A 22,918-nucleotide genomic window follows, 5' to 3' on the forward strand; every position below is an offset into this window, starting at 1 on the left:
TAGATATTATTGGATGTTCGTGTTTGCATGTTCATTACCAACATATTGCGCCTTCGTTGCGGGCGATTCCTGTTTTGATCCTTGATTGCTGCATTCGTAGACCGAGGGAAACGCCGACAGGTTTCATGCCATGTCAAATCGAAGATAAAAGGGAGAAAGGCTACCCACCCACTTCTATTCTTTACATATTTCCCCTCCTCTCAATACTCACTCTCAACGGCTACTTTAAAGAACCCTCTGTAATCGAAATATGTCTGTAGCAACACGCAACTCCGCTCGAGCACAAAATGCTCGGCACAAAACGACATCCAAACTTCGAACTGCAACTCTCAACTCTACTCGAGGCAAGAATGTTCGGAGCAAAATGACAAATCCGGGTTTCACTGGTGCGGACATAGCTTTTGTTGATCTCGATACCCAGGATGTCCTCGATGTGGGAGCTCACAGCAACGCCTCTAACGGAATTGCCGCCGCCCAGTTTACTGTGACTGAGTATGCAGGAGGCAGCACTGTTGCCCAGAATCCTGTGATTGACGATATGGGAGCCCACTTGACTAGCAATGCTTCCTCCGGCGAGAATGCCGCACATGCCGTCGTGTATGAAGAACTCGGAGGAGGCAGGACCCAGGATCCTGCGATCGATAATGTGGGAGCTCACTTAACCAACAATGCTCCATCCGACGGGACTGTGGCCCAGGGAGGCAGAACTTCCGCCGAGGATCCTGTGACCTTGAATGCATGAGCTGATTTGACTAATACTAATACCTCCTCCGACGGGACTGCCGCTGTGACGGAGCTTGTAGGAGCTGGCTTGGCCAACACCTCCCTAGATGGGACTACCGCCCAGGCCATTGTGACGGAGCCTGCAGGAGCTATAATTAGTTTCAAGCTCTTATATAAGCTTAAATGTATTAAATTACGAAAGTTAAAGAATTTCTAGTAATTAATAACTTTTTTTAAATAATAATTACTAAGCTTTTATTTACTTAAAAAGTATAATAATTTGCTTTAATAATTAATACTAATATATTTAAAGAGCTTATTTATATATTTGAGTAATATAAAAGAATTTTTAAGGCCTTAATTTAATAAAATAAGTAATATTTTTTACTTGAAATTTTTACTTCTTTTATTAGAAGATTTAAAGACTACTTATACTTATATAAGAAATAAAAATAAAAAGCATTTATAATATTTTATTAATTACATTATTTTAGAGCTTATAATTACTAGTTTTTATATTAAAAAACTTAATTTATATTTTATAAATAAATAATTAAAAGCTATATAAAAGCAGCTCTTATTCTAAGTAATATATTAAATAATTAGATTAAATTAGATTAATAAGTATTTATCTCATTTAATTAAAGAATTTTGCTATTAATTAATTATTAATTAATTTAATTAAATATTATAATTCAGCTTTTAATCTTATTAGCTAATATAATTACCTAATAATTATTTATATTCTATTACTTTCTAGATATATATAATACGGTTATTTTATTAGGGAAATATACTTGAAATATACTAGAGATATTTAGAAAGCTAAACTTTTTATAAACTAGTATACTATAGAATATATATATTCTAGTTTTCTTTTCTTTAGCTTTAAATTATCTTTATAAAAGATCTTTTATCTTGCTTTCTAAGTCCTAAATACTAAATTTATAATATTAAATATATAATAATATATATAATATTAGAAGGCTAAAAGCTAAAATAAAGCCAAAATAAGATTTAGTTTAATTATATTAGAAGTATACTTATTATATTAGAGCTATAGCTATCTAGATAGCTATTTATTAAATTAAGTAAAGTATTTAAAACCTTAAGTTTTTTAATATTTCTTGCTCTAATTTCTTATAAATTATATTAATTATAAATAAAAAAATTAAAAATTAATCTTTATTAATAATAGATACTTTAGATTTAATAAAGAAATTCTAATTAAAAGAAATATTTAGAGCTTTTTAGTATTAAAAGTTCCTTTATATAATAAGCTTATTTTTCTTAATAATTTTACTAATATCTAAATTATATATTATATTTAATAAAAGTATTTTTGAAAAGTATTATATTTAAAAAGCTGGAATATATTTTAAAAAAACAAATTAGAATAAATAAAAAAATAAAATAAAAAGAAAAATAATTAAGTTTCTAAAAAGATTTCTTAGTTTATTATTATAGAAAAAAGGATTTAGTTAATTATTAGCTTAATTTAGCTTTTTTTATTATAGTATTATTAATTAGTAAAAGTAAAGAGAAAATTTAAAAAAGTTAAGAAACTTTTTTTTATATAATTAATTAAGTATTAATTAATTTAATTAAAATTAATTAATTTGATCTAATTAATATATTTAATCTAATTAATATATTTAATCTAATTAATATATTTAATCTAATTAATTATTTAATATACTAATTATAAGAATATAAAAAGCTATAAAAGAAATTAAATTACTAAAGAATTTTAAATCCTAATAATATATATAATATAATTTTCTTAGCTTTTAGCTTATAAAGCTATTTAAGGCTAAAGCTAGGCTTATTTAAAACTAAGTATATTACTAGAAATATCTGGAAATATTTATTTATTTATTTATTTAATTTTTTTAATTTTCTTAGTTTAATATAAAATATTAGAAAATAATGATTATAGAGCTTTTAATTAAAGTAAATAAACTATATATATATTTCTTTATTAGCTATTTCCTTTATTTAAAGTATTAGAAATCTCTAAAAAATATATTATATAAATATAAATACTAGAAAGCTTAGTTTGGCTTATTTAGTAATTCTTTTATTTAGCTAAAATTAGAGGCTTTTTTAAAAGCTTCTTTTAATTAAATAATTATATCTTGTTTTAAAAGAATTTCATGTTTTATAAGATATTTAGCTTTATCTTAAAGGTCTAAAAAGATTTAATAAGAGTTTTAATAATATTATAATAGGCAAGTAACTTTAAAAGCTAATCTTTAATATATATGAAAATAATTAATTACTTCTTTTTTATTAATAGCAGAGAAGAGTTAAAGAAGTGAGAATTCGCGATATTAATAGTAATATTAAAGATCTCCTTAATTATTGACTTTAGATAGCAGAGAAGGGCTTCGAATACTTTAATAGCTTCTATTATGGGCATTTGGGATTCCAAATGCTTAGAAACGAGTATTCTTTTTATAGTAATAGTGAGAAAATCATTAGGGCCCAAGACTCTTGTCCTCTCGGCTACAACTTTTTCCAAGGCCTGGAAGCAGATTGCTGCTGGTGCTGTTGCTACTGGTGCTGCTATTGCTGCTGCTGCTGCTGCTGGTGGTGGTAATAGTGGTGCTGGAGCTGGAGCTGGAGCTGGAGCTGTAACCGATTCCCCGCACCAAAACACGCGCTTAAGAAAAACACTTTTACTAATTAAAAAGCAACCACTTTATAATATCCTTTTATTTTTAATACATATATAAAGCCTATTAATAGTATTAAATTATATAGATAATAAATATATTTTATAAAATTCTATTTTTAATAATTTTAATTAAAATATATTAATATTAATATAACTTTTATATTATATAATATTATAAAGCACAAAAATTATAAAATTGTTACTTTATTATGGTATTTATAATATGTATATTAAAATTTTATATAACCTGTTTTTCAAAGAGTGAATTATAAAACTGAAGATTTAAATTTTGAAATTTTGAAATTTTTTAAAACAATTTAATTTTTAATTTTTAATAAAATTTTAATTTTAATTTATAAAAATAATATATAAAGTTATGTATTATATCCAATATATAAATAAAGATTTTAAATCTAAAAATTCATAATTATAAATGTTTTTATTAATTAATATTATTATTTAATTATAATTAATTTTTTTATAATAATTTTTAAAAGATTTATATAATATAAAAATAAAAGAAATCTTTAATTTTGTTTTTATATACTTTACTAATATATAACTAATAATATTATAATATTATCTTTATTAAATCTTTAATAATTTGGAAATAATTTATAATTTTAATATAAAACATAAAAACAATTTATATTTATATTTATTTATATAAAGAGCTTTAAAATATATTTTTTAATTAATAAATATAAATAATATATAATATAATATTATTCTCAATTGAGATAAATTTAGAATTATAGAACTTTATAAATATAATACTTTTAATTAAAATAAAAATAAAAATAGCTTTACTATTTATATTATTTAGAAATAAATTAGAAGAATTAAATATTACCTTTTTATTGAATTATATTTTATAAGATATTTAAAAATTAATAATAATTTAATTTTCTTTAAACCTTTACTTAAATTTTATTAAGAAATTATACTTTTTATAAAAAATCTTTTATATATTATAAATAATATAAGTATTTTAAATATAAAATATATAGCTTTATAATAATTTATATAATAATTAAAAGATTATATTAAAAGTTAATTCTTTTTATATATATAAATATAAATTTAATAGTTATTGTAATTATTATAAATCTAATATTATTATTATACTAAGTTATTATTCTATATAATTAAATTTTAAATTTTAAATTTTATAATAAACGGATTTGTAGTTATTTAGTTATTAAAGAAATAAAAATTCGCGAAAACGTGTTTTAGTACGGGACGTGTTTTGGTAAGGGACTTCGGTTAGCTAGGGCTGGTGCTGGGACTGGGGCTAATGCTGGTGCTGCTAGTAGAGCAGGAGCAGATAGGAGAGAAGACATTCTACAGACTATAAGGAGTATTACGGGCCAGGGGCAGCCCCGCAGCGGGTATAGGGGTTGACTTACATATTGTGGTACGGCAGGCCGTACTCGTCGAAAATCGCATTGTTTTGGCGGTTTTAAGGTTTAGGTCACATGGCAAAGGCTGCGGCCTTTTATATGTGACTTGCGGAAATCACATAAGAAAGCTGGTTTTTCTATAGACTTAGAGAATAATCCTTTATAAGTATTTAATTAATTGAGCTTTTATATACTATATACTATTTATACTTTACTATTTACGCTTTTGATTTATTATTTTACTATTAAGTTACGTTTTGTACTCTAGTATACTTTATATAGGTTTTTGTCTTATTATAGTTTCTTTCTTATATATTTTATAATAAGTAATATAAGGAGAATAGAAACTTTATAATCAAGGTAATACTCTTATAAAGTTCTGAGAGGTATTTATAAGGCGGATTATTAGCTTAGTAAGTTAGGGGAAAAAAGGGCTATTATAATGCCTTAAGCCTAAGGCCAAAATATTAAAGATATACGAGTATTAATCTTAGTATCTTATATTAATTTCCGATATACCTAGTAACTTGGATACGAGTTAGCTGCAAGATATAGTTACTAGTATAATATATAAGAGTAATAGAAATAGAGGCTAATTATAAAAGGAAAAGAGGCAGAGAAAATAGAATAAGAAATATTATACTAAAATAATATAAGTCAGACCTTAATTAGAATTAGACTTTAATACTCGGAAATAAAGTTATATTATTAATTTATATATTATTTTTAGTTATAGTAAAAGCCGGAATTAAAGTAGCTTTAATCTTAATAATAAAGCTTATTTCTAAATCCGAAAAGGATACTTAAAAGAGGAAATACTCTTAAATTCAAGTAAAATAGTAAACTAGAATCAGAAATAAGAATTAAAAAGAAATCGGAAATAAGAAATTATATAAATAAACTAGAGAAGCTTCTAAAGAAAGAAATAGATACTAAATAAAGAAAGAAAAGAGAATTCAGAAAAGTTAGAAAAATTAGCAAAATCATATTTATTATTTTTATTATTATCTTTAATAATATTAATAGATATACCTAGTTCGGCGAAATTAAGGGAAAATACTATAGATATTAAACTAAAGAAATAGGAAAAAAAGTATAAATAATAGAAATAAAACTGGAAAAGCTACTATCTTATTATTACTAATACTAAAACTTGAACCTTAACTATATTTATTATTATTAACTAGTTTCTTTCTAATTCCGGTTCCTAAACCAAAAGATATACTTAAACGGGAAGTTAGTTCTTTAGGAACCTTATTAATAAAAGTCTCAGATACAGAAACTTTATAATTAATTAAAAAAAAGATTATTAAGATTAATATAGCTAAAAACAAGTATATATTAGTACCGGATTTAAACCTACTATTTATAAGAGCTCCTAAAGTACTATAATTTCAGGGAAGTAATATCTCTATATTCTTAAAATAATATATAAATATATATAAGAACTATTATATTCCTGATAATACTAAAAGAAAGAGAATTATCTATTATATCTCTCCCATTTATAAGAATTAGATTAAGGCTATACCGGAGTACTATACTAATAATCCAGGAAATTACTAGAAAACTAAATTCTTTAAGGCCTTACTAAAGGAATTCCGAAAGTATAACTAGGAAATACTCAAAATTAGCTATAACTTTCTTAATTAGATTATTATATAAGCCCAGAATAGAGAAATCTTATTTAAGTCTTATATTAATATATTTAATAAAATATTAAAGGAATTACTAAAAAGAAAAAAAATTAAAAAAATTATTTAGTATTAAGAATTTATAAGGGAATTATTTATTCTAATAAAAGATTATATTCTTAAGAATATAAACTTTAAGCCTATAAATATTTCTATTTATAAATATAATAAGATATATAAGAAAATAATAATATCCTATTAGTATAAAAAGAAGAAATATTATTTTAATATTACTAATAATCTAGATATATCCAGACTTAAATAAGAATACTTAAATATAATAATCTATAATATAATTCCCAAATCAAAAAACAATTATTCCTTACTAGTTCCTTCTATTATACTTCCTAAAGCTACTATAAGTATAAGTAAGAGGAGAACCTAGCCTATAGCTAATTATATAAAACTTACTAAAAATAGTAAACCTAAGAGAAATAATATTAACTAGCTAGTAAGAAGTCTAGAAAAACTATCTATTATTATTATAACTTAAGAGGACCTATAGAAATAACTTAATATAGCTACTATTATAATTCGGGAGGATATCTATAGCCTACTTATATAGCCTAGCTAACTATAATAAGTATAATAATATTAATAGCCTAGTAAGTATAATTCGAATCTTTAGGAAAGATATACTAAAAGTTATAATAAAAGTTATAAAGAATATTATAGTAGCTATAGTAATTAAGCTAGAATAGGTAAAGAATCTAGATAACTATATTCTAGAGGAAATTAGTCTCAAATATAATTAGAAAATACTATTTAAGTTAATATAGCCTATAATATAAATCCAGAACCGAGAAAACGAATTTGTTATAAGTATTATAATAGGAATAAGAATAATAATATTAACCTAAAATATATCTATATCTCTTAGTTCTATTACCTACTAATAAAAGAACTTATAAACCATAGATATACTTACTAATTTAATAGAAAATAGTATAAAAGGCCATTTAAGCCTAGATAAGAAAGTATTTCCTTTTTCCTTACTAGTAAATACTAGTAGTTTAACCAAATTATTTCCTAAGTTCGAAAAGGAAAATTTAATTATAACTTAAATACTTAACCTAAAAATGTCTAAAGATTAATAAGAGATATCTAGTTTACTAGGTAAAAAAGAGAAAAGGAAACTAGCTAACCGGGATCTATATATAAAAGCAAGTAAGTTATATCTAGGGAATCTAAATAGCCACTTTACCTTAGAGGAAATTATATTAGAATTACTAATACTTTAGGTTCTGGAATTAATAAATAATACTAAGATTTAGCTATAAATAGTATTTCTATTAGTATTATAATAAGTTTCTTATTAAGGAAAAAGGGAAAAGAAGTAGAAATAGCCAAAGAGGTTTTCCGAAAATAAGCTAGAATAGAAAAGAAGCTATTCTATATAAGAGGCCAGAAGAATACTATTTCAAGAAATAATAAATAAGAAAATAGCCTAGCTAAGAATATAAATATTAATACTTCCGGAAATAAATAAGACAAATTAGAGACCTAATATACTCTTAACTATAATAAGTATAAAATTCCTAAAATTAATAATATTCTAATAAGACTACTAAAGAAAGTAACTATTTTATTTCCGAAAACTTAAAAAAGAACGAAAATACTTATTAATACCTTAAAAATACTAGATCTAGCTACTATATTTCAGAACTAATAAATTAAAAATAATACTCCCTACTTTACTATTATATAAATAGGAAATACTATTATATTAAGTATAGTTAGATATACTAGGAAATCTGCAGAACTAGTAGCTATAGCTTATATAATAGATAAAATATTTAAAGAATTAGAAATATTAGTTTAGGTACCTAATACTAATAGAATTATTTAATTTAAAAGTAATAGTATTAATATTCGGATATTACTAGCTTATAAATATATTATATAAGCTCTATATCTCTAGTTTATATTTCGAGAACCTTAAAGAAATATTAAATATAAAGAAATAATTAATACTAAAGCTAAAGTTAATATTTTCCCCGAAAAGATTTCCAGAAATATTAGTATAGTAATATATAATACTATAGATTATTAAATATCTACTATTATTAAGGCAGAATTTAGATTTATAGAAATAGTAAAGCTTAGAGCTAAGGTTATAAATAGAATAGAATATAAAGATATATTTTTTCTAATTAAAGGGGCTCTAAAAATCCTGCTTAATTAACTATTCTTAGTAAAAATAAAGATAAATATTATATATAGAAGTAATAATTTATAGGATAAAAGATTTACTAACCCTAAAAATAACTAGAATACCTATACTATTATAATTATTCTACTTTTAAAAAATACCAGAAAGTAAAAGAAAGTAATAGTTTAAGAATACTAAGCTTCTAGAATTAAGAAATTAAGTAATATAAAACAGGAAACTAAAAATAAAAAGGAAAAATAAAGCCTAGTATTATAACTAGTAATAATATTAGAAGAAATAGGAAAATACTAGAATTTCTTATAAATTCTTTTATTTTAGGTTTAGAAATTCAAGAAATTAATAATATTTTTAAAGAAACTAAAGCAGAAAAGGCTCTAATTAGAGTATTATTAAAAGTAGTTCCGGAATTAATAAAAAAAGAAGTAAAAAGAGTATTAAGTAAAGATATTTCTAAAAAAAAAATAAAGTAATATCTTCTAATAATAAAGAAATATATTCCCGAAACTAAGGAATATTAAACTTAAAACTAAAAAAAATTCTGAAATATATAAGAGCTTAAGGAAAACATATTAAAATACCAGATAAAAAGGTATTCTTTATACCTAACTAGGAAGAAGCTAAGTAAAAAGGTTATAAATTCCGGAGATTAGATAAAAAAAATACTAGAAAAAATAGCTATAGCTTTTAAAAAAAAGAATAATAACTATAGTTTATTTCTAGTTACGAGAATATATAAAATAAAAAATAAGAAGATTTAACTAATAAATACTAATAATAGAACTAGAAAAGGCCCTAGTAAATATTCGAACTAGTTTAAAAGATCTAAAGCTAGAGAATACTTATAAAAGTATACTAGAAAATATAAGAATTACCTTTTACTAAAGATATTAGCTATTTTAAGAGGTTTATAATTTATTCCGGAATGTCTTAAATAATTAGATATTAGTAACTAGCTCTAGGAAAAGAAACTAGCTATATTTCAAAAATTAATAATTAATTAAGAAAATATAATTATATTTAATTAGAAAGAAGTAGAAAAAGTTTATAAGAATATTAGCCTATTTATTCTAATTAAGACTATTAAGTATAAAGCCTAATAAGAAAAGAATTTCCCATATCCCAAAGCTCTAGTATTAATAGTAGTAAAAATACTATTAGAATATCTAGATTATAGAATTCTTAAGAAATATAATAAACCTTATCGAAATCTATAATTCTTAATTATAAAAAAGATTACTAGAACTTATAAACTAATTAATACTATTATAAAAATGAATTTAGTAATCCTATAAAATACTAACTTATTCTCATCTATTAATGAAATTTCGGAGAAATTTACTAGGTATACTTATATTTCTCTAATTAATTTCTTTTCTGAATATAATTAACTTATACTAGATACTTATAATAGAGATTTAACTATATTTATAATGCCTCTAGAATTATTAAGAATAACTATATTATCTTAGGAAACTATTAATTCCGTTATATAGTTTATATAAGTTATTATAACTATTCTAGAGAATCTATTTCCTAAAATTACTATACTATTTATTAATAATATTAGAGTCAAGAGACCTTATATAAATTATAATAGATAGCTTATTTTACTCGGAATTTGGCGTTTTATATTTAAATATCTTTAAAACCTAGATATAACCCTAGATAAAGTTAAATAAGCTAGAGCTAGTATAAAAGAAAAATCGCAGTTCTATTATAATAGTATAATTATTATTAGCTTTATTTATAAAATACTTAAAAAAAGCCCTTTAAGTTCAGGAATTACTAAGATCTTAAAATAGAAATATTATAATAATATAATTAAAGGCAAGGCATTTATCAGAATTATTATTTACTATTATATTTAAATTAAAGGCTTTATAATTATTACCGAACTTATTTACTACTTAATAAGGAAAAATATAATATAAAACTAGGATAATAAATAAAAGCAAGCTATATGAATTTTTTAAGAAAAGCTTATTATAATTCTAATACTTTATAAGTTATACTATAATCTATTAGAAAATTAGGAAATAATTATATTAGTAATAAATACTAGCCTGGATAAATAGGGCGGAACTCTTAATTAATATAATAATAAAGGGAAAAAGAAAGTTATATAATATAAGTCTAGAATCTGAAATAATACTAAATAGAAATATAATACTATTAAGAGAAAATACTAAGGGCTAGTAAAATATCTATAGAAAGTATAATTCTGGCTATATAGAGTTTATTTTATTCTTAAACTAGATACTAATATACTCGTTATATAACTAAGCAAAGTAGCTATAAATCTTTCTAGAGCTCTAGTTACTTACTAGCTAGTATGAATTTAGTTATTTGATTTTAAAATTAAGTATATTAAGGAAACCAAGTATATTACTATTAATAAATTATTGAGATATCTATAATAAGAAGGTAATACTAAAGATAATAAGGATATTAATAAATAGTTAGTAATAGAGCTTAATACTATTAAAATAATACTTATTAGGCAGAAAATTCGGATAAAAGAAGCAATTCCGGTTTAGTTATATAATATTATTTTAAGAAATCCGACTTCTAAGACCTTTACTAGATATTTAAATAATAGTATCTAGTTACTAGAGATTAATAATTAAAGCCTTATTATATCTAGAAATAAATTAGTAATATTAAAAAATAATAAAATCCGGAAGTTATATAATAAAGGCCGCAGCCTTTTATATATAATTACTAGTAAAATAGTAAATAATAATACTAACTCCTATATTTTATTTAATAATCTAACTATTTTACTAAATTCCTTAAATAATAACTATTTTAAATAATACTAGAATATTATATAATATCTTATAATATTCTCTAAACTAGAAGAAATATCTAGGGCCAAGTTTCGAAAGTTAAGTAAGGAAGCTTTAAATTATAGTATAAGAGATTAATTACTATAAAGAGTTATATCTAAAATATACTTATTTTAACTTATTATTAATAATTAAAAATAAAGGGAAATTATTATTAAAGAGCTATATAATAAGATTAAATATACCAGAAAAGAAAATATCTTTTATTTAGTAGCTAGTTACTATTACTAGGAAAATTACTATAATTATATACGGAAGTATATTAATACTTATAAGATCTATTAATATAAGAATAAAAGAAAATAAGAAGAAGCTTTATATCTAATAAAAGCTATATCTCTTTTCTATTACCTTAGGATTAATATAATTAAACTACTAGACTATAAAGGATATAACTTATTAGTTATTACTAGAGACGACTTCTTAGAATAGATTAAAGCTAGATCTTTAAAGAACCTAACTAGTAAGAAGGTAGCCAAGTTTATTTAGGAAGAAATTATTTATAAATATAATTTATTTAGGTAACTTAAGATAAATAGCGAATTAGAATTTAAAGAAATAGTAATTTAGGAACTTAATAAGCTAGGAATTAATAAAATTATTATTTTGGCCTATAATTCTAAGGGAAATAATATAATTAAAAGAGAATATTAACTAATTATTTAAATACTTATTATATTTATAATAAATAGAAAAAAGCCTTAGGTAAATTTATTACTATATATTCTATTTACTAACCAAATTACTATATATAAACTAACTAGATTTACTTTCTTTTATATAGTTTATAATAGGGAAATAGTACTATTTATAGAAATATGCTTTCTAATCTAGAGAATACTTAGATAAGATAAAGTCTATAATAGAGAAATATTTCTAGAGATATATATAAAGCAAATATAAATAAGAGATAAAGATATTAAAGAAGCCAGAATAAAAAAGAATAAAAGATACTAAAAAAGAAAAAGTAATTTAATATTATTTACTAGATTTATTTAAAGCCTATTTCCGAAAAGAATCTAGTTCTTATATATAATATTAAATTAATAGATTAAGACAAGTCAAGAAATATAAAGCTACTATATTATTAGCTTAGCCCGTATAAAGTAAAATATATAGATTAACTAAAAGAATATTATATATTAGAAGAACTTAATAGTACTATATTCCAAAAGATATATACCGGGAATTAACTCAAGTAATTTATTAAAAGAAATAGATTCTAGTATTTTCCTAAAAACAAAGTTAATAATAAGTATATATCTATAAATAAATATTTTAAGATAAATATAAAACTAGAAAAGGAAGTAGTTATAAAATATTATAAGCAAAATAGTACTTAGGAAATCGAGAAAGCTACTAGTATTATTATATATATTCTAGAGTTACTAGAATTAGAAAAAGCAAACTATATCTCTTTTATAGAAGACTAGAAAGAAGTATTTAATAATAGAAGCTTTTCTTAACCTAAAGTAAAGTTTATTATCTTTAATTCTTTATATATTTTTTGTTTTTTTTTTCTAACTAATATTTATAATCTCTAAAGAATATTATTATTAGACTATTATTCTGGAAATTAGACGAGCTTTACTATTATTTATTTCTTATTATTATCTAATTATTATTACTAGATAATATTCTTAATATATGAAATTCTATTACTAGATTTTAGGAATTAAATATAAAGAATTTCTTTTAATATAAAAATAAATAGGAAGTTAAGAGATTATCTTATAAACTCTTGATATCAAATTATAATAATAAATAATAACTATATTTAGAATTAGGGAAAAAAGAAAAGAAAAAAAAAAGTCTTTTATATATATCTTACTAAACTAGAAATCTTTTAAAGGCTCTACTTGCCTTTTTAACTAGCTATTCTTATGGCTTATACTAGTCTAAAGCTCGACTATAATATCTATAAATCTCGACTTTAACTTAAACTACTATTATAAGTTTCCTTATAATACCTAAATAAACTTCCTAATTAGGAGTTATATATAAACGGAATAGCTAAACTAGAAGCCATATAAAAGGAAAGAGAAACCTTATTAAACCTAATAGTTATTTCTAAAGGTATTTAATAATATATAATTCTGGGAATCTATTAGATATTAAATAAACTAGATCTACTTATTTAAAGCTTACCTTATATTAGAAAACCCACTTCCTCTTTAATATAACTATAGCTATTCTTAAAACTTATATTATGGTTTAGTTAGTATATTATATATTCCTACTTTTATATAAAAAGAACTTCTCTTATATAGAACTTATTCCCTAATTAAGATACTATTTTATTACTAGAAACTAATTACTTTTTTAAAAAGCTAATATAATTTACTAATTCTTACTATTAATCTATTCCTTACTATTAAATATTATTTAAATAATTCCTATATCCTTAATACTAATTCGGAATACCTGATTTTTCTATATTCTATATTAACTTTAATATTAACTATTCTAAACTTAATAATAATACTATAAACCCTATTTATACTATCTTATAGTTCTTTTTTCTATATATTCTAATATCTTTAGTATTACCTTTATTAATATAAATATTACTTTAAAGTCCTAAATAACTAAATAGTTTTATACTATTTAAAGTCGACTTTAATAAATACTAAATAAATATAATTAGCTTTTGGAAGAAATACAGATTAGTTTCGGAAAAAGTAATATCTTATTCTAAGTTATTCCTTAATCCTATTATTCTAACTTTTTTTCTATTAATACTTATTTTATATTTTCCCTAATATTTTTAGTATACTTATATATCTTACCTTTTATATATTTCTTATATTATTTCTCTTCTTTTATACTATTTTTTGAGTTAATAGAGATATTTCTAAATAAATAGGAAGTCGGGATATATCTATATTATAAAATTTTTATTATTCTCTTTTATATTCTAATATTTCAGATACTATTACTATATTTATATTTCTATTATATTACTTTCTTATTTCCCTATTATTACTATTTAGTTTAACCTACCTTAATTATTTCCTTAATTATATTTTCTTGGGTATATATATTTATATTCTTTTCTGTAATAAAAGCCTAATTCTATATTTTATTTTCTATAATTATTCCTAATTCGTAATTATATTACTTTAAATATATCTAATTATTATATCTATTTTCCCTATTATATATATTACTATTTTAGCTTTATTTTCTTACTAGAAAGAAAGAAAAACTCGAATATATATAATATATTTATATAATTTAAGACTATTCTAATTTACTCTTTATTTTGAAATATATTTAAAAGAAATCCTTATAATCTCGAGAACTTTTAATTCTATAACCTATAACTATTATATTAATAATACCTTTATAATTTATTAAGAATAACAAAATAACTAAAGAATAGATTCCTCAAGTTAGTAAAGTATAGTAGCTAGTTCTTATAAGCTATAGTATTATTAAAAGCCTATAGATTAATAGTATTAAAGTTTAGAATATTAAAGAAGCTTGGGTAATTATAGAAAGTCTACTAATACCAGAAAAGATAGCTATAATTACCGAATTTAATATAAATATCCTAGATAAGCTCAGTAATATATATAATAAGCTCTTAAAATAGAAAACCTTTATTAGAAACGGAACTAGACTGGAATTAACTAAGAAAGAGCTAAAGAACTACTAAGCTAATAATATGAAATTCGAAAATATTATTAAAGGCATTTCTAAAAGCAGATAAGAAAAGCTTAATAAGATTAAGATTATAGTAAACGGTCTTAATACTAAGGGACAAAATGAAATTATACTATATAGTAAAGCTTTTAGCTAATATATTAATAATATCTATAATAATCTTAGTAAGAATATTTATAAGAAGTTATATTTTCTTTTTAAGATAAAAGCTTTAATATATAAAGCTATTTAGTTAATTAATAAAGCTACTTTGAAATATATTAAGAATAAGAAGTATTAGAATACTAGTATATTTACTAAATTAGATATTACTAAGGTATTTAAGTATACTAAAGCTATTTCGGAATATAGAGAATTGAAATTTAAGCTACTATTAGCTAATAATCTCAAGGCTAAATAGTATATCTTTAATACTTCCGGAATCCAAATTAAGAAAGTTTATAGTAATAAGCCTTTTCCTGCTTTCTAAAATAAGCCTAAAAAATGGGCCCTTATTATAATTTTAGTTTTGACTTAACTAGATCTAGCTAAGAAAAATAGAGCTAATTTAGTAGAGCCTAGTAAGAAGACTACTAGTAAAGCTAGTAGAACTAGTATAACTAGATAAGAAGAACCTAGTAAAAATAAAAAACAAGCTAAACCTAAGACTTCTAATAAATAGCAGAAATCTAAGTATTAGATTAAATATAAAGTTAGTAAAATAGCAGAAAGCAAGAAGGAACTTTCTATACTAAAGGAAAAGATATTATCTAAAAAGACTTCCTTAACTATATCTAGAAACAAGAAGTAAAAGACCAGGAATATTAAATTCGGAGAACTTAATAAAGGTATTTAGTATATTTATAAGATATTAGCTAAATGAAAATTAATACTTATTTAATAGGATAAATATATCTTTAAGGAAATATATAGTAGTATTATAGGACCTATCTTTAAGCGAGAATACTATAGGATTAATAATAGATTCCTTAAAGCTTCCTATATAATATATACTTAGTAACTTACTAATACTTTCTCTATTAATATATAAGAGATCGAGAATACTTTAAAGGTAATTACTAAGATCTATAAAATTACTAAAGGCAAGAAGTATATTTCTATTACTTAGGTAAATAAGGAAATACGAGATTTCTTTTTTAAGAAATAAGAAATCGAAAAGTATAAATATAAGTACTATATTTCTAATTAATTCCGCCCTAATCTATAGCTCTAATTTAATACTATAGTCCCTATTTCTAAGTCTAGTACTATTAATCTAAATACTAATAGCTATATTTATAAGAAGGATTACCTGAAGTAAATTAAGAAGCTTAGTATTTAAGAGCTCTTAATAAAAAAGATAGAGATACTATAGTTCTATTTCCGAAAAAATAATATATTAATATATAAAGATCTTAGTAATAGCTACTTTATCTTAGCCTCTTAACTTTTAATAACAGATCTATTAATATAGCTCGGCTTTTATAAGGTATTAAGTAAGTATCCTATTTACCTAGTTACTTACCCTTAATTAGCCTAATACTTTACTTCTAGAAATATTAATTATAATTAGTATAAAGGTAATACTAAAAATCTAGCTATTACTAAAGCTTTAAATAGCGAATTTTACCTTAGTAAAAAGTATTAAAATATTAGCTATATTTTCCTTATAGATCGTAAAAAGGCTACTACTTTTAATAAGAAGTTCTCTAAAGATATTAATTACTTTTCTATTTCAAATAAATTTAAGCCGGAAATAGCTAAGGAAATAGGTAAGTATTTACTAAAGGTAATAGAAGGAAAGATTTCAAGTATAGTCTATTTAACTAGACAAATAAATGCCTTTAGCTAGGTAATCTATAAGTCTGGAATTATGGGAAAGTATTAATTCTCGGATAATATATAAGTTAAAGAATAGCTTAATAATAATTTATTACTTAATAGGCCTTTTACTATAATTTCCATAAATCTAATTACTATTAAGGATAAAATATACGAAAATAAAGTCTCCTATAAAGTTATTAAAGCCTTTTATCTAGAGCTTTCTTTTCCTATTAAAAGTTAATTTAAGGATATTATAGATAATACGAAATTCGAAAAAGCTATTTATTTAGAGTATATTAATGTAATTTATAATATGATTTATTATAATAAGCCTTCTAATACCCTATAGTAAAGGCAGAAATTAAGTAATAGTTAAAGGCAAATACTAATTAATATAGAGAACTATATTGGATTTAGTATAAGAATATAGTTAAGCGGGTTTGAATTACTTTTAAGCAAGTTCGAAAATATAAAATAAGACTATTTAAAGGTAATAAGTCTTATTTTAGGTATATAGAGGAGAAATTAGATTAACTAATAGAGGAGGATCCTGAATATTTTATTATTTCGGACTCTAAATAGGATTTTTCTATTATTTTTAGTATTTAGGGAATAAGTATAAATAAATAAAGAATTAGATATAATATAGCAGGCTATACTTGTTAAAAATCGCATTATTTTGGCGGTTTTAGGATTTAGGTTATATAGTAAAAGCTATAGCCTTTTATATATAACTTGCGAAAATTATATAAGAAAGCTGGTTTTTCTATAAACTTAGAAAATAATTCTTTATAAGTATTTAATTAATTAAGCTTTTATATACTATATACTATTTATGCTTTACTATTTATGCTTTTGATTTATTATTTTACTATTAAGTTACGTTTTGCGCTCTGGTATACTTTATATGGGTTTTTGTCTTATTATAGTTTCCCTCTCACAATATATATAAAGGCGTTTATTAAAGGAAAGAAGCTTTGGAATTCGAAATTAAAACCTACCTTATTTAGCTTACCTGGAAAATTTACTAGCCTTTAAAAAGTGAATTTTAAAAGTGAATTTAAAGTCAGTAAAGGTGATATCCGTTAAATAAGTGCCTGGGGCATCCAATTACAGCAATATTCGAAACTAGCTTTAAAACACCATTTTTTTTACCGAGCTTTGGAAATCGCGTCTAGAGCCGTATTATGCAAGACCCAATATTACTGAATCGCGAATTACTCAATAACCACAACTCCAGATTAAGAAGTAAGTTAATCGAATAATAGATTGCCTGCCTATCTTTAGTTCCCTAATAGTATTAGTGCCCAAGCCCGGTATTCGTTTGCTACTATACGTGAATAGGCAAATCAAGAATGCCTTATATAATCCTAAAGCTATTATTAATAAAACCTATCTTTAATAACTTGCTATTAATTTTATTACTACTATTTAGACAATATATGCTTATTAGAGACAAATTACTATTAGAAGACTTATTATATACTATTTAGGAGATTCTCGGAAAATAATTATATTTTATATAAAGCAGGCTATTTATTACTTTTTTATTAAGATATCTTAATTATATTAGAATAAGATTATAAAGTTCTTATTAATAGCTTTCGGGATTATTATTAATAGATTAATATTATATAAAAAAAAGCTTATAATAATAGTTATATAAAGAAATAAAGAGCTAAGAACTTAATAATAAAATAATCTTTAATAATTTATAATAGATTAAATTATTTATATAAACGAATTAGAAAGTAATAAATATAATAGTAATATAATAATATCTTATTAGCTTTAAAAAAAGGAGTTTTAATTTTTCTAATATATATAATTAAAAAATATATTATATTTATTATATTTATAAATAGTTTAATAAGAGTTATATTTAAGAACTTTATTATTAAATAGATTTTACTTCTTTATAACTCTTTTATGGCTTCTTAATTAGTAATTATAATAAATAATATATTAGTTTATTATAAATTATAAAATTGAATTTTTAAGGCTTATTAATACCGGAATATCTAAATATACTAGCTTCTTTTTTATTTGCCCGATTTTAATTTAATTAAAAAAAGCTTTAGTAATATAAAAGCTTATATATATTATATATATTAAAAAGAGTATTATAAATATAGGAATTATTAAAAATATAGAAATATATAAAATATTATATAATTAGGGCTATTTTAGATATATTTTAAAAAGTATTTATTTATTAGAAATATAGCCCTTTATTATAATATATATTTGATTTCTTATATTTTACTTATATTTTATTTATATTTTATTAATAAAATATAATAAAATTTACTTTTTATAATATTAATTTATAAAATAAATTCTTTAATTAATTATATTTTTATATTACTTTTAAAGAATTAAAATTATTTAATTTTATTAAAAGTTTATAAAGTAAAAGCCCTTTTTATTTATATGTTTTTTAATGTTTTTATAAAGATTTTATAAATTATTTTATTTAATATAATTTCTTATTTAAATTTCTATTTAAAACACATATTAAATTATAATATAAAAGAAAATTAAAGAGGGAAATAAAATAATATTATAATTATAAAGCAAGAAAAATAGAAATATATTATATTATATATAATACTTATAATAATAAAATAATTTTTTCTTCTTTAAAATAAAGTATTTATAATTTCCTTATAAATAATCCGGTATATATAAGTTTATAAATAGCTCTTTATATTATTTAACTAGTTTACGATTTACTATAATATAAAGGCCTTGAATTACTTCTTAATAAATATACTAAATAGGTTTTTGTTAAAAGACTTGAGATTAAATAAAAATAAAAATATTATTAGAAACTTTCTTATATAAAAATATAGCTATTACTTTGCCTATTTTTAATTCATTAATCTTGAAATTGTCTTTTCTAATTACTCATATAGCCTTATTAATATTCTTCTTATTTTTATTAACTATAATTATTAACTCGTCTTAAAAATCGAGAAAAAAATTAATTATAAGATATTAAATTAAAAATAAGGCTTGAGATATAAAATTATAAGAAAAGAGTCGAGAATAAAAGTATAAGGGCTATTATAATAATATTAACTTTTAAGGAGATCGAATTTATTATAATACTTAAAATATAGTAATAAAGAATATTATAGTTATTATGGAAGGTTATTAAATAATAATTAGTTAAACTTCTATAAAAGTAAATATAGAAATAAATATATCTTCTTTTATAGCTTTTTCTTAACTCTATTTTTTCTTTTTTATCTTTTACTATTCTTAAAAGAAATAAGCTATTTAATTAAATAATAATATATTAATTATAACTTTAGGAATTATATTAATTAAAATAGCTTACTTATTTTATTACTTTAATATAACTTTATAATATTCTTTTAATAAACTTGTTATATAATTATAAGAATTATAATTAAAGTGATTGAGATCTTTATAAAAGTACTATATAAATATCTTTTAATAAATATACTTTTGAGTTAAAAAGCTTATATTACGGGCTGCTTTTTCTTAAAGTTATTAATTCGTTATAAAGTCTCGTAATTTCAGAGAAAAGTATAAAAAAACTCGAAATTATTATTAATATTAAAAGAAATAAGTCTTATAAGTTATATAATATATAATCTAGATTTATTTTTAGTTTTACTTTTTACTTTATTTATACTTAGAGAAAAGGTCTTTTAATAATTAAATATCTTATATATTATATTTATATAAATCTTATAATATATCTTTTAATCTCTATTACTATTTTTTTCTATTTAATAGAGCAAAATTAAAAGGCCAAGCCAAGAATTATTATTATTAATATATATGAAATTAATTACTTTAAAATTACTAATTCTAATTATCTAGTAAAGCAACTTTGGTTTCTCATATAGCCAGAGATTATAAATGGTTTTAAACTCTCTAATATATTTGATATAAAAAAAGGCTCGTAAATTATTCTATATAATAAAGTTAATATTTATAATCTTTGAGAATATCTTCTCTTTTTATATATTATCTATAATCGGGATTATAAATATAGATATATTATAGGGTGCTTCTTGCTTAATTAAAGGATCAAATAGCGGAGGAGGAGGTTATATTGCTTTCTTAGTATGCTTTGGGAGCGGGGTACTATTAAGGGAAGATATCTGGGGAACCGGAGGGTTACTTGAAATAATAATTAGAGTGCCAGATACTGGATCCCTCTCGATTTCGGGTTCAGGGGCGTTTATAGATACTATAGCTTGCTTTTTGGGTCTCTTCCGCTATTATACGAGCAATTGGGACGCGTTAAATTCGGCCAGCGTGTTTTTGTTAGAACGGAGTGCCTGTTTCGGAGATTTCTCAGGAGAAGGTGCTCTGGCTTGCAGGCGCTTGAAGGATCTTGCGGGAGGCATGGCAAGCTTCGATTTTGCACTGTTGCAGATGAATTGATAAAGTGGTTGTGGAGTAATTACAAAAATTGGAAATGTATGGTTGGTGATCGTTCTCTCCAGACGCGATTTCCAAAGCTCGGTAAAAAAAAAATGGTGTTTTAAAGCTACTGTAGTTTCGCACATCGCTGTAATCTCGTTCTATCTAGTTGCATTACCCGCAGCCCTCCATACATGAAACCTTGCTGGAAGAACCCAGAGCCTCTGATTTACCTCACCGATCATTATTGAGCTTGAGGCATCGCTGTCACGAAGATAAACTCAATCCAACTCAACGAGTATCAGGTCGCATCAATCAGGCTCCCACCGCTCACAAACTGCTGCAACATGCGTCTCCTGAACGCCTCAACGCTCACGCTTCATGAGTTCCTTGGAAGCGAGATTCCAAAATATGCGATTCTGTCTCATCGGTGGGAGAACACTGAAGTCACGTTTCAGGACTTGAAGGATGGTACAGGCCCTGGCATGGCGAGCTGGAGCAAAGTGACAGGGTGCTGTGCCCAGGCTCTCTTGGATGGTTGGGAATACCTTGTGAGCGATTTCCCCATACCTCTTTGAGTGTGAAAGCTTGTGTGTTTCTTCCGGGTAAACATCGGGTGCAAGGAGCAGATCAGAGATAGTCTGTGGTTTCTAATGCTTGACTGCTAAAATTCTGTACTGAGAAGCCTGTCTATTCTCTTCTTGGCTTTCGCCGGTTCTCGATTGATAATATTTGAGCTAATCACGATGTAGTGGATTGATTCGTGCTGCATAGATAAGTCGGGCAGTGCCGAGCTTTCAGAGACCATCAACTCCATGTTCGCATGGTATCAACGAGCAGAAGTATGCTATGCATACCTGTCGGATGTTTCCCCTGCAACTGAAGATTCTCGAGCCAAATATTTTGCAATTCAGAACAGCAAGTGGTTTACCAGAGGTTGGACACTTCAGGAACTTCTCGCGCCGTATTATGTCGATTTCTTCGATCAAAGTTGGACTTGGATCGGGAGCAAGTCATGCTTAGAACCTCTTATAAGCGAGGCAACAAAGATAACAGACTTATGGGACCACCAGAGCGCAAGCGTAGCTCAAAAAATGTCTTGGGCGTCGAGCAGAGAGACAACAAGAATCGAAGACAGGGCCCATTCCCTCCTCGGTCTATTCGGTGTACATATGCCCCCACTATATGGAGAACGAGTGAATGCCTTCATCAGACTTCAACTGGAAATACTTAGCAAAACGGATGATGATTCGATATTAGCTTGGAATGGACCTGTTCCATACGGGCATTCCGGATGACTCGCGCCATCGCCGAAGATTTCGAGGATTCCTTTGAAATTACCAAAGATATATTGGACCCGGATCGACCTCCTTATAGCATGACTGGCAAGGGTCTTTGCGCACATTTTGTATTGGCGCCAAGCGAACGAAGTCATCTATCTAGCGTGCGTGGATCGAATTTTCTAGCACCGCTGAACTGTACGTGGAAGGATAAAAAAACGGAGCTGTTGATCGTCA

General features: G+C 23.3%; 2 protein-coding genes across 2 annotated transcripts; both read left to right on the forward strand.

Moving 5' to 3' along the window:
- The first annotated feature begins 200 nt into the window (after nucleotides 1-200).
- On the forward strand, nucleotides 201-874 carry K444DRAFT_616600 (uncharacterized protein). The gene has a single exon (XM_024880952.1). The coding sequence runs from the start codon at nucleotides 251-253 to the stop codon at nucleotides 740-742; it is 492 nt and encodes a 163-aa protein (XP_024732933.1). The 5' UTR covers nucleotides 201-250; the 3' UTR covers nucleotides 743-874.
- Nucleotides 875-21,748: 20,874 nt separating this feature from the next.
- K444DRAFT_694530 (HET-domain-containing protein) lies at nucleotides 21,749-22,699 on the forward strand (the record flags this gene model as incomplete). Its single annotated transcript, XM_024887869.1, has 2 exons — nucleotides 21,749-21,952; nucleotides 22,154-22,699. 2 exons carry the CDS (start codon nucleotides 21,749-21,751, stop codon nucleotides 22,697-22,699), a joined length of 750 nt encoding a protein of 249 aa, XP_024732934.1.
- Nucleotides 22,700-22,918: the final 219 nt, after the last annotated feature.

Source organism: Hyaloscypha bicolor (assembly GCF_002865645.1).
Source record: "Hyaloscypha bicolor E unplaced genomic scaffold K444scaffold_123, whole genome shotgun sequence".
In the NCBI taxonomy this organism is placed as follows: domain Eukaryota; kingdom Fungi; phylum Ascomycota; class Leotiomycetes; order Helotiales; family Hyaloscyphaceae; genus Hyaloscypha; species Hyaloscypha bicolor.

What these genes read in the sequence shown, in the direction of transcription:
- K444DRAFT_616600 (XM_024880952.1), top strand. Translation starts at nt 251, where the DNA reads ATGTCTGTAGCAACACGCAACTCCGCTCGAGCACAAAATGCTCGGCAC.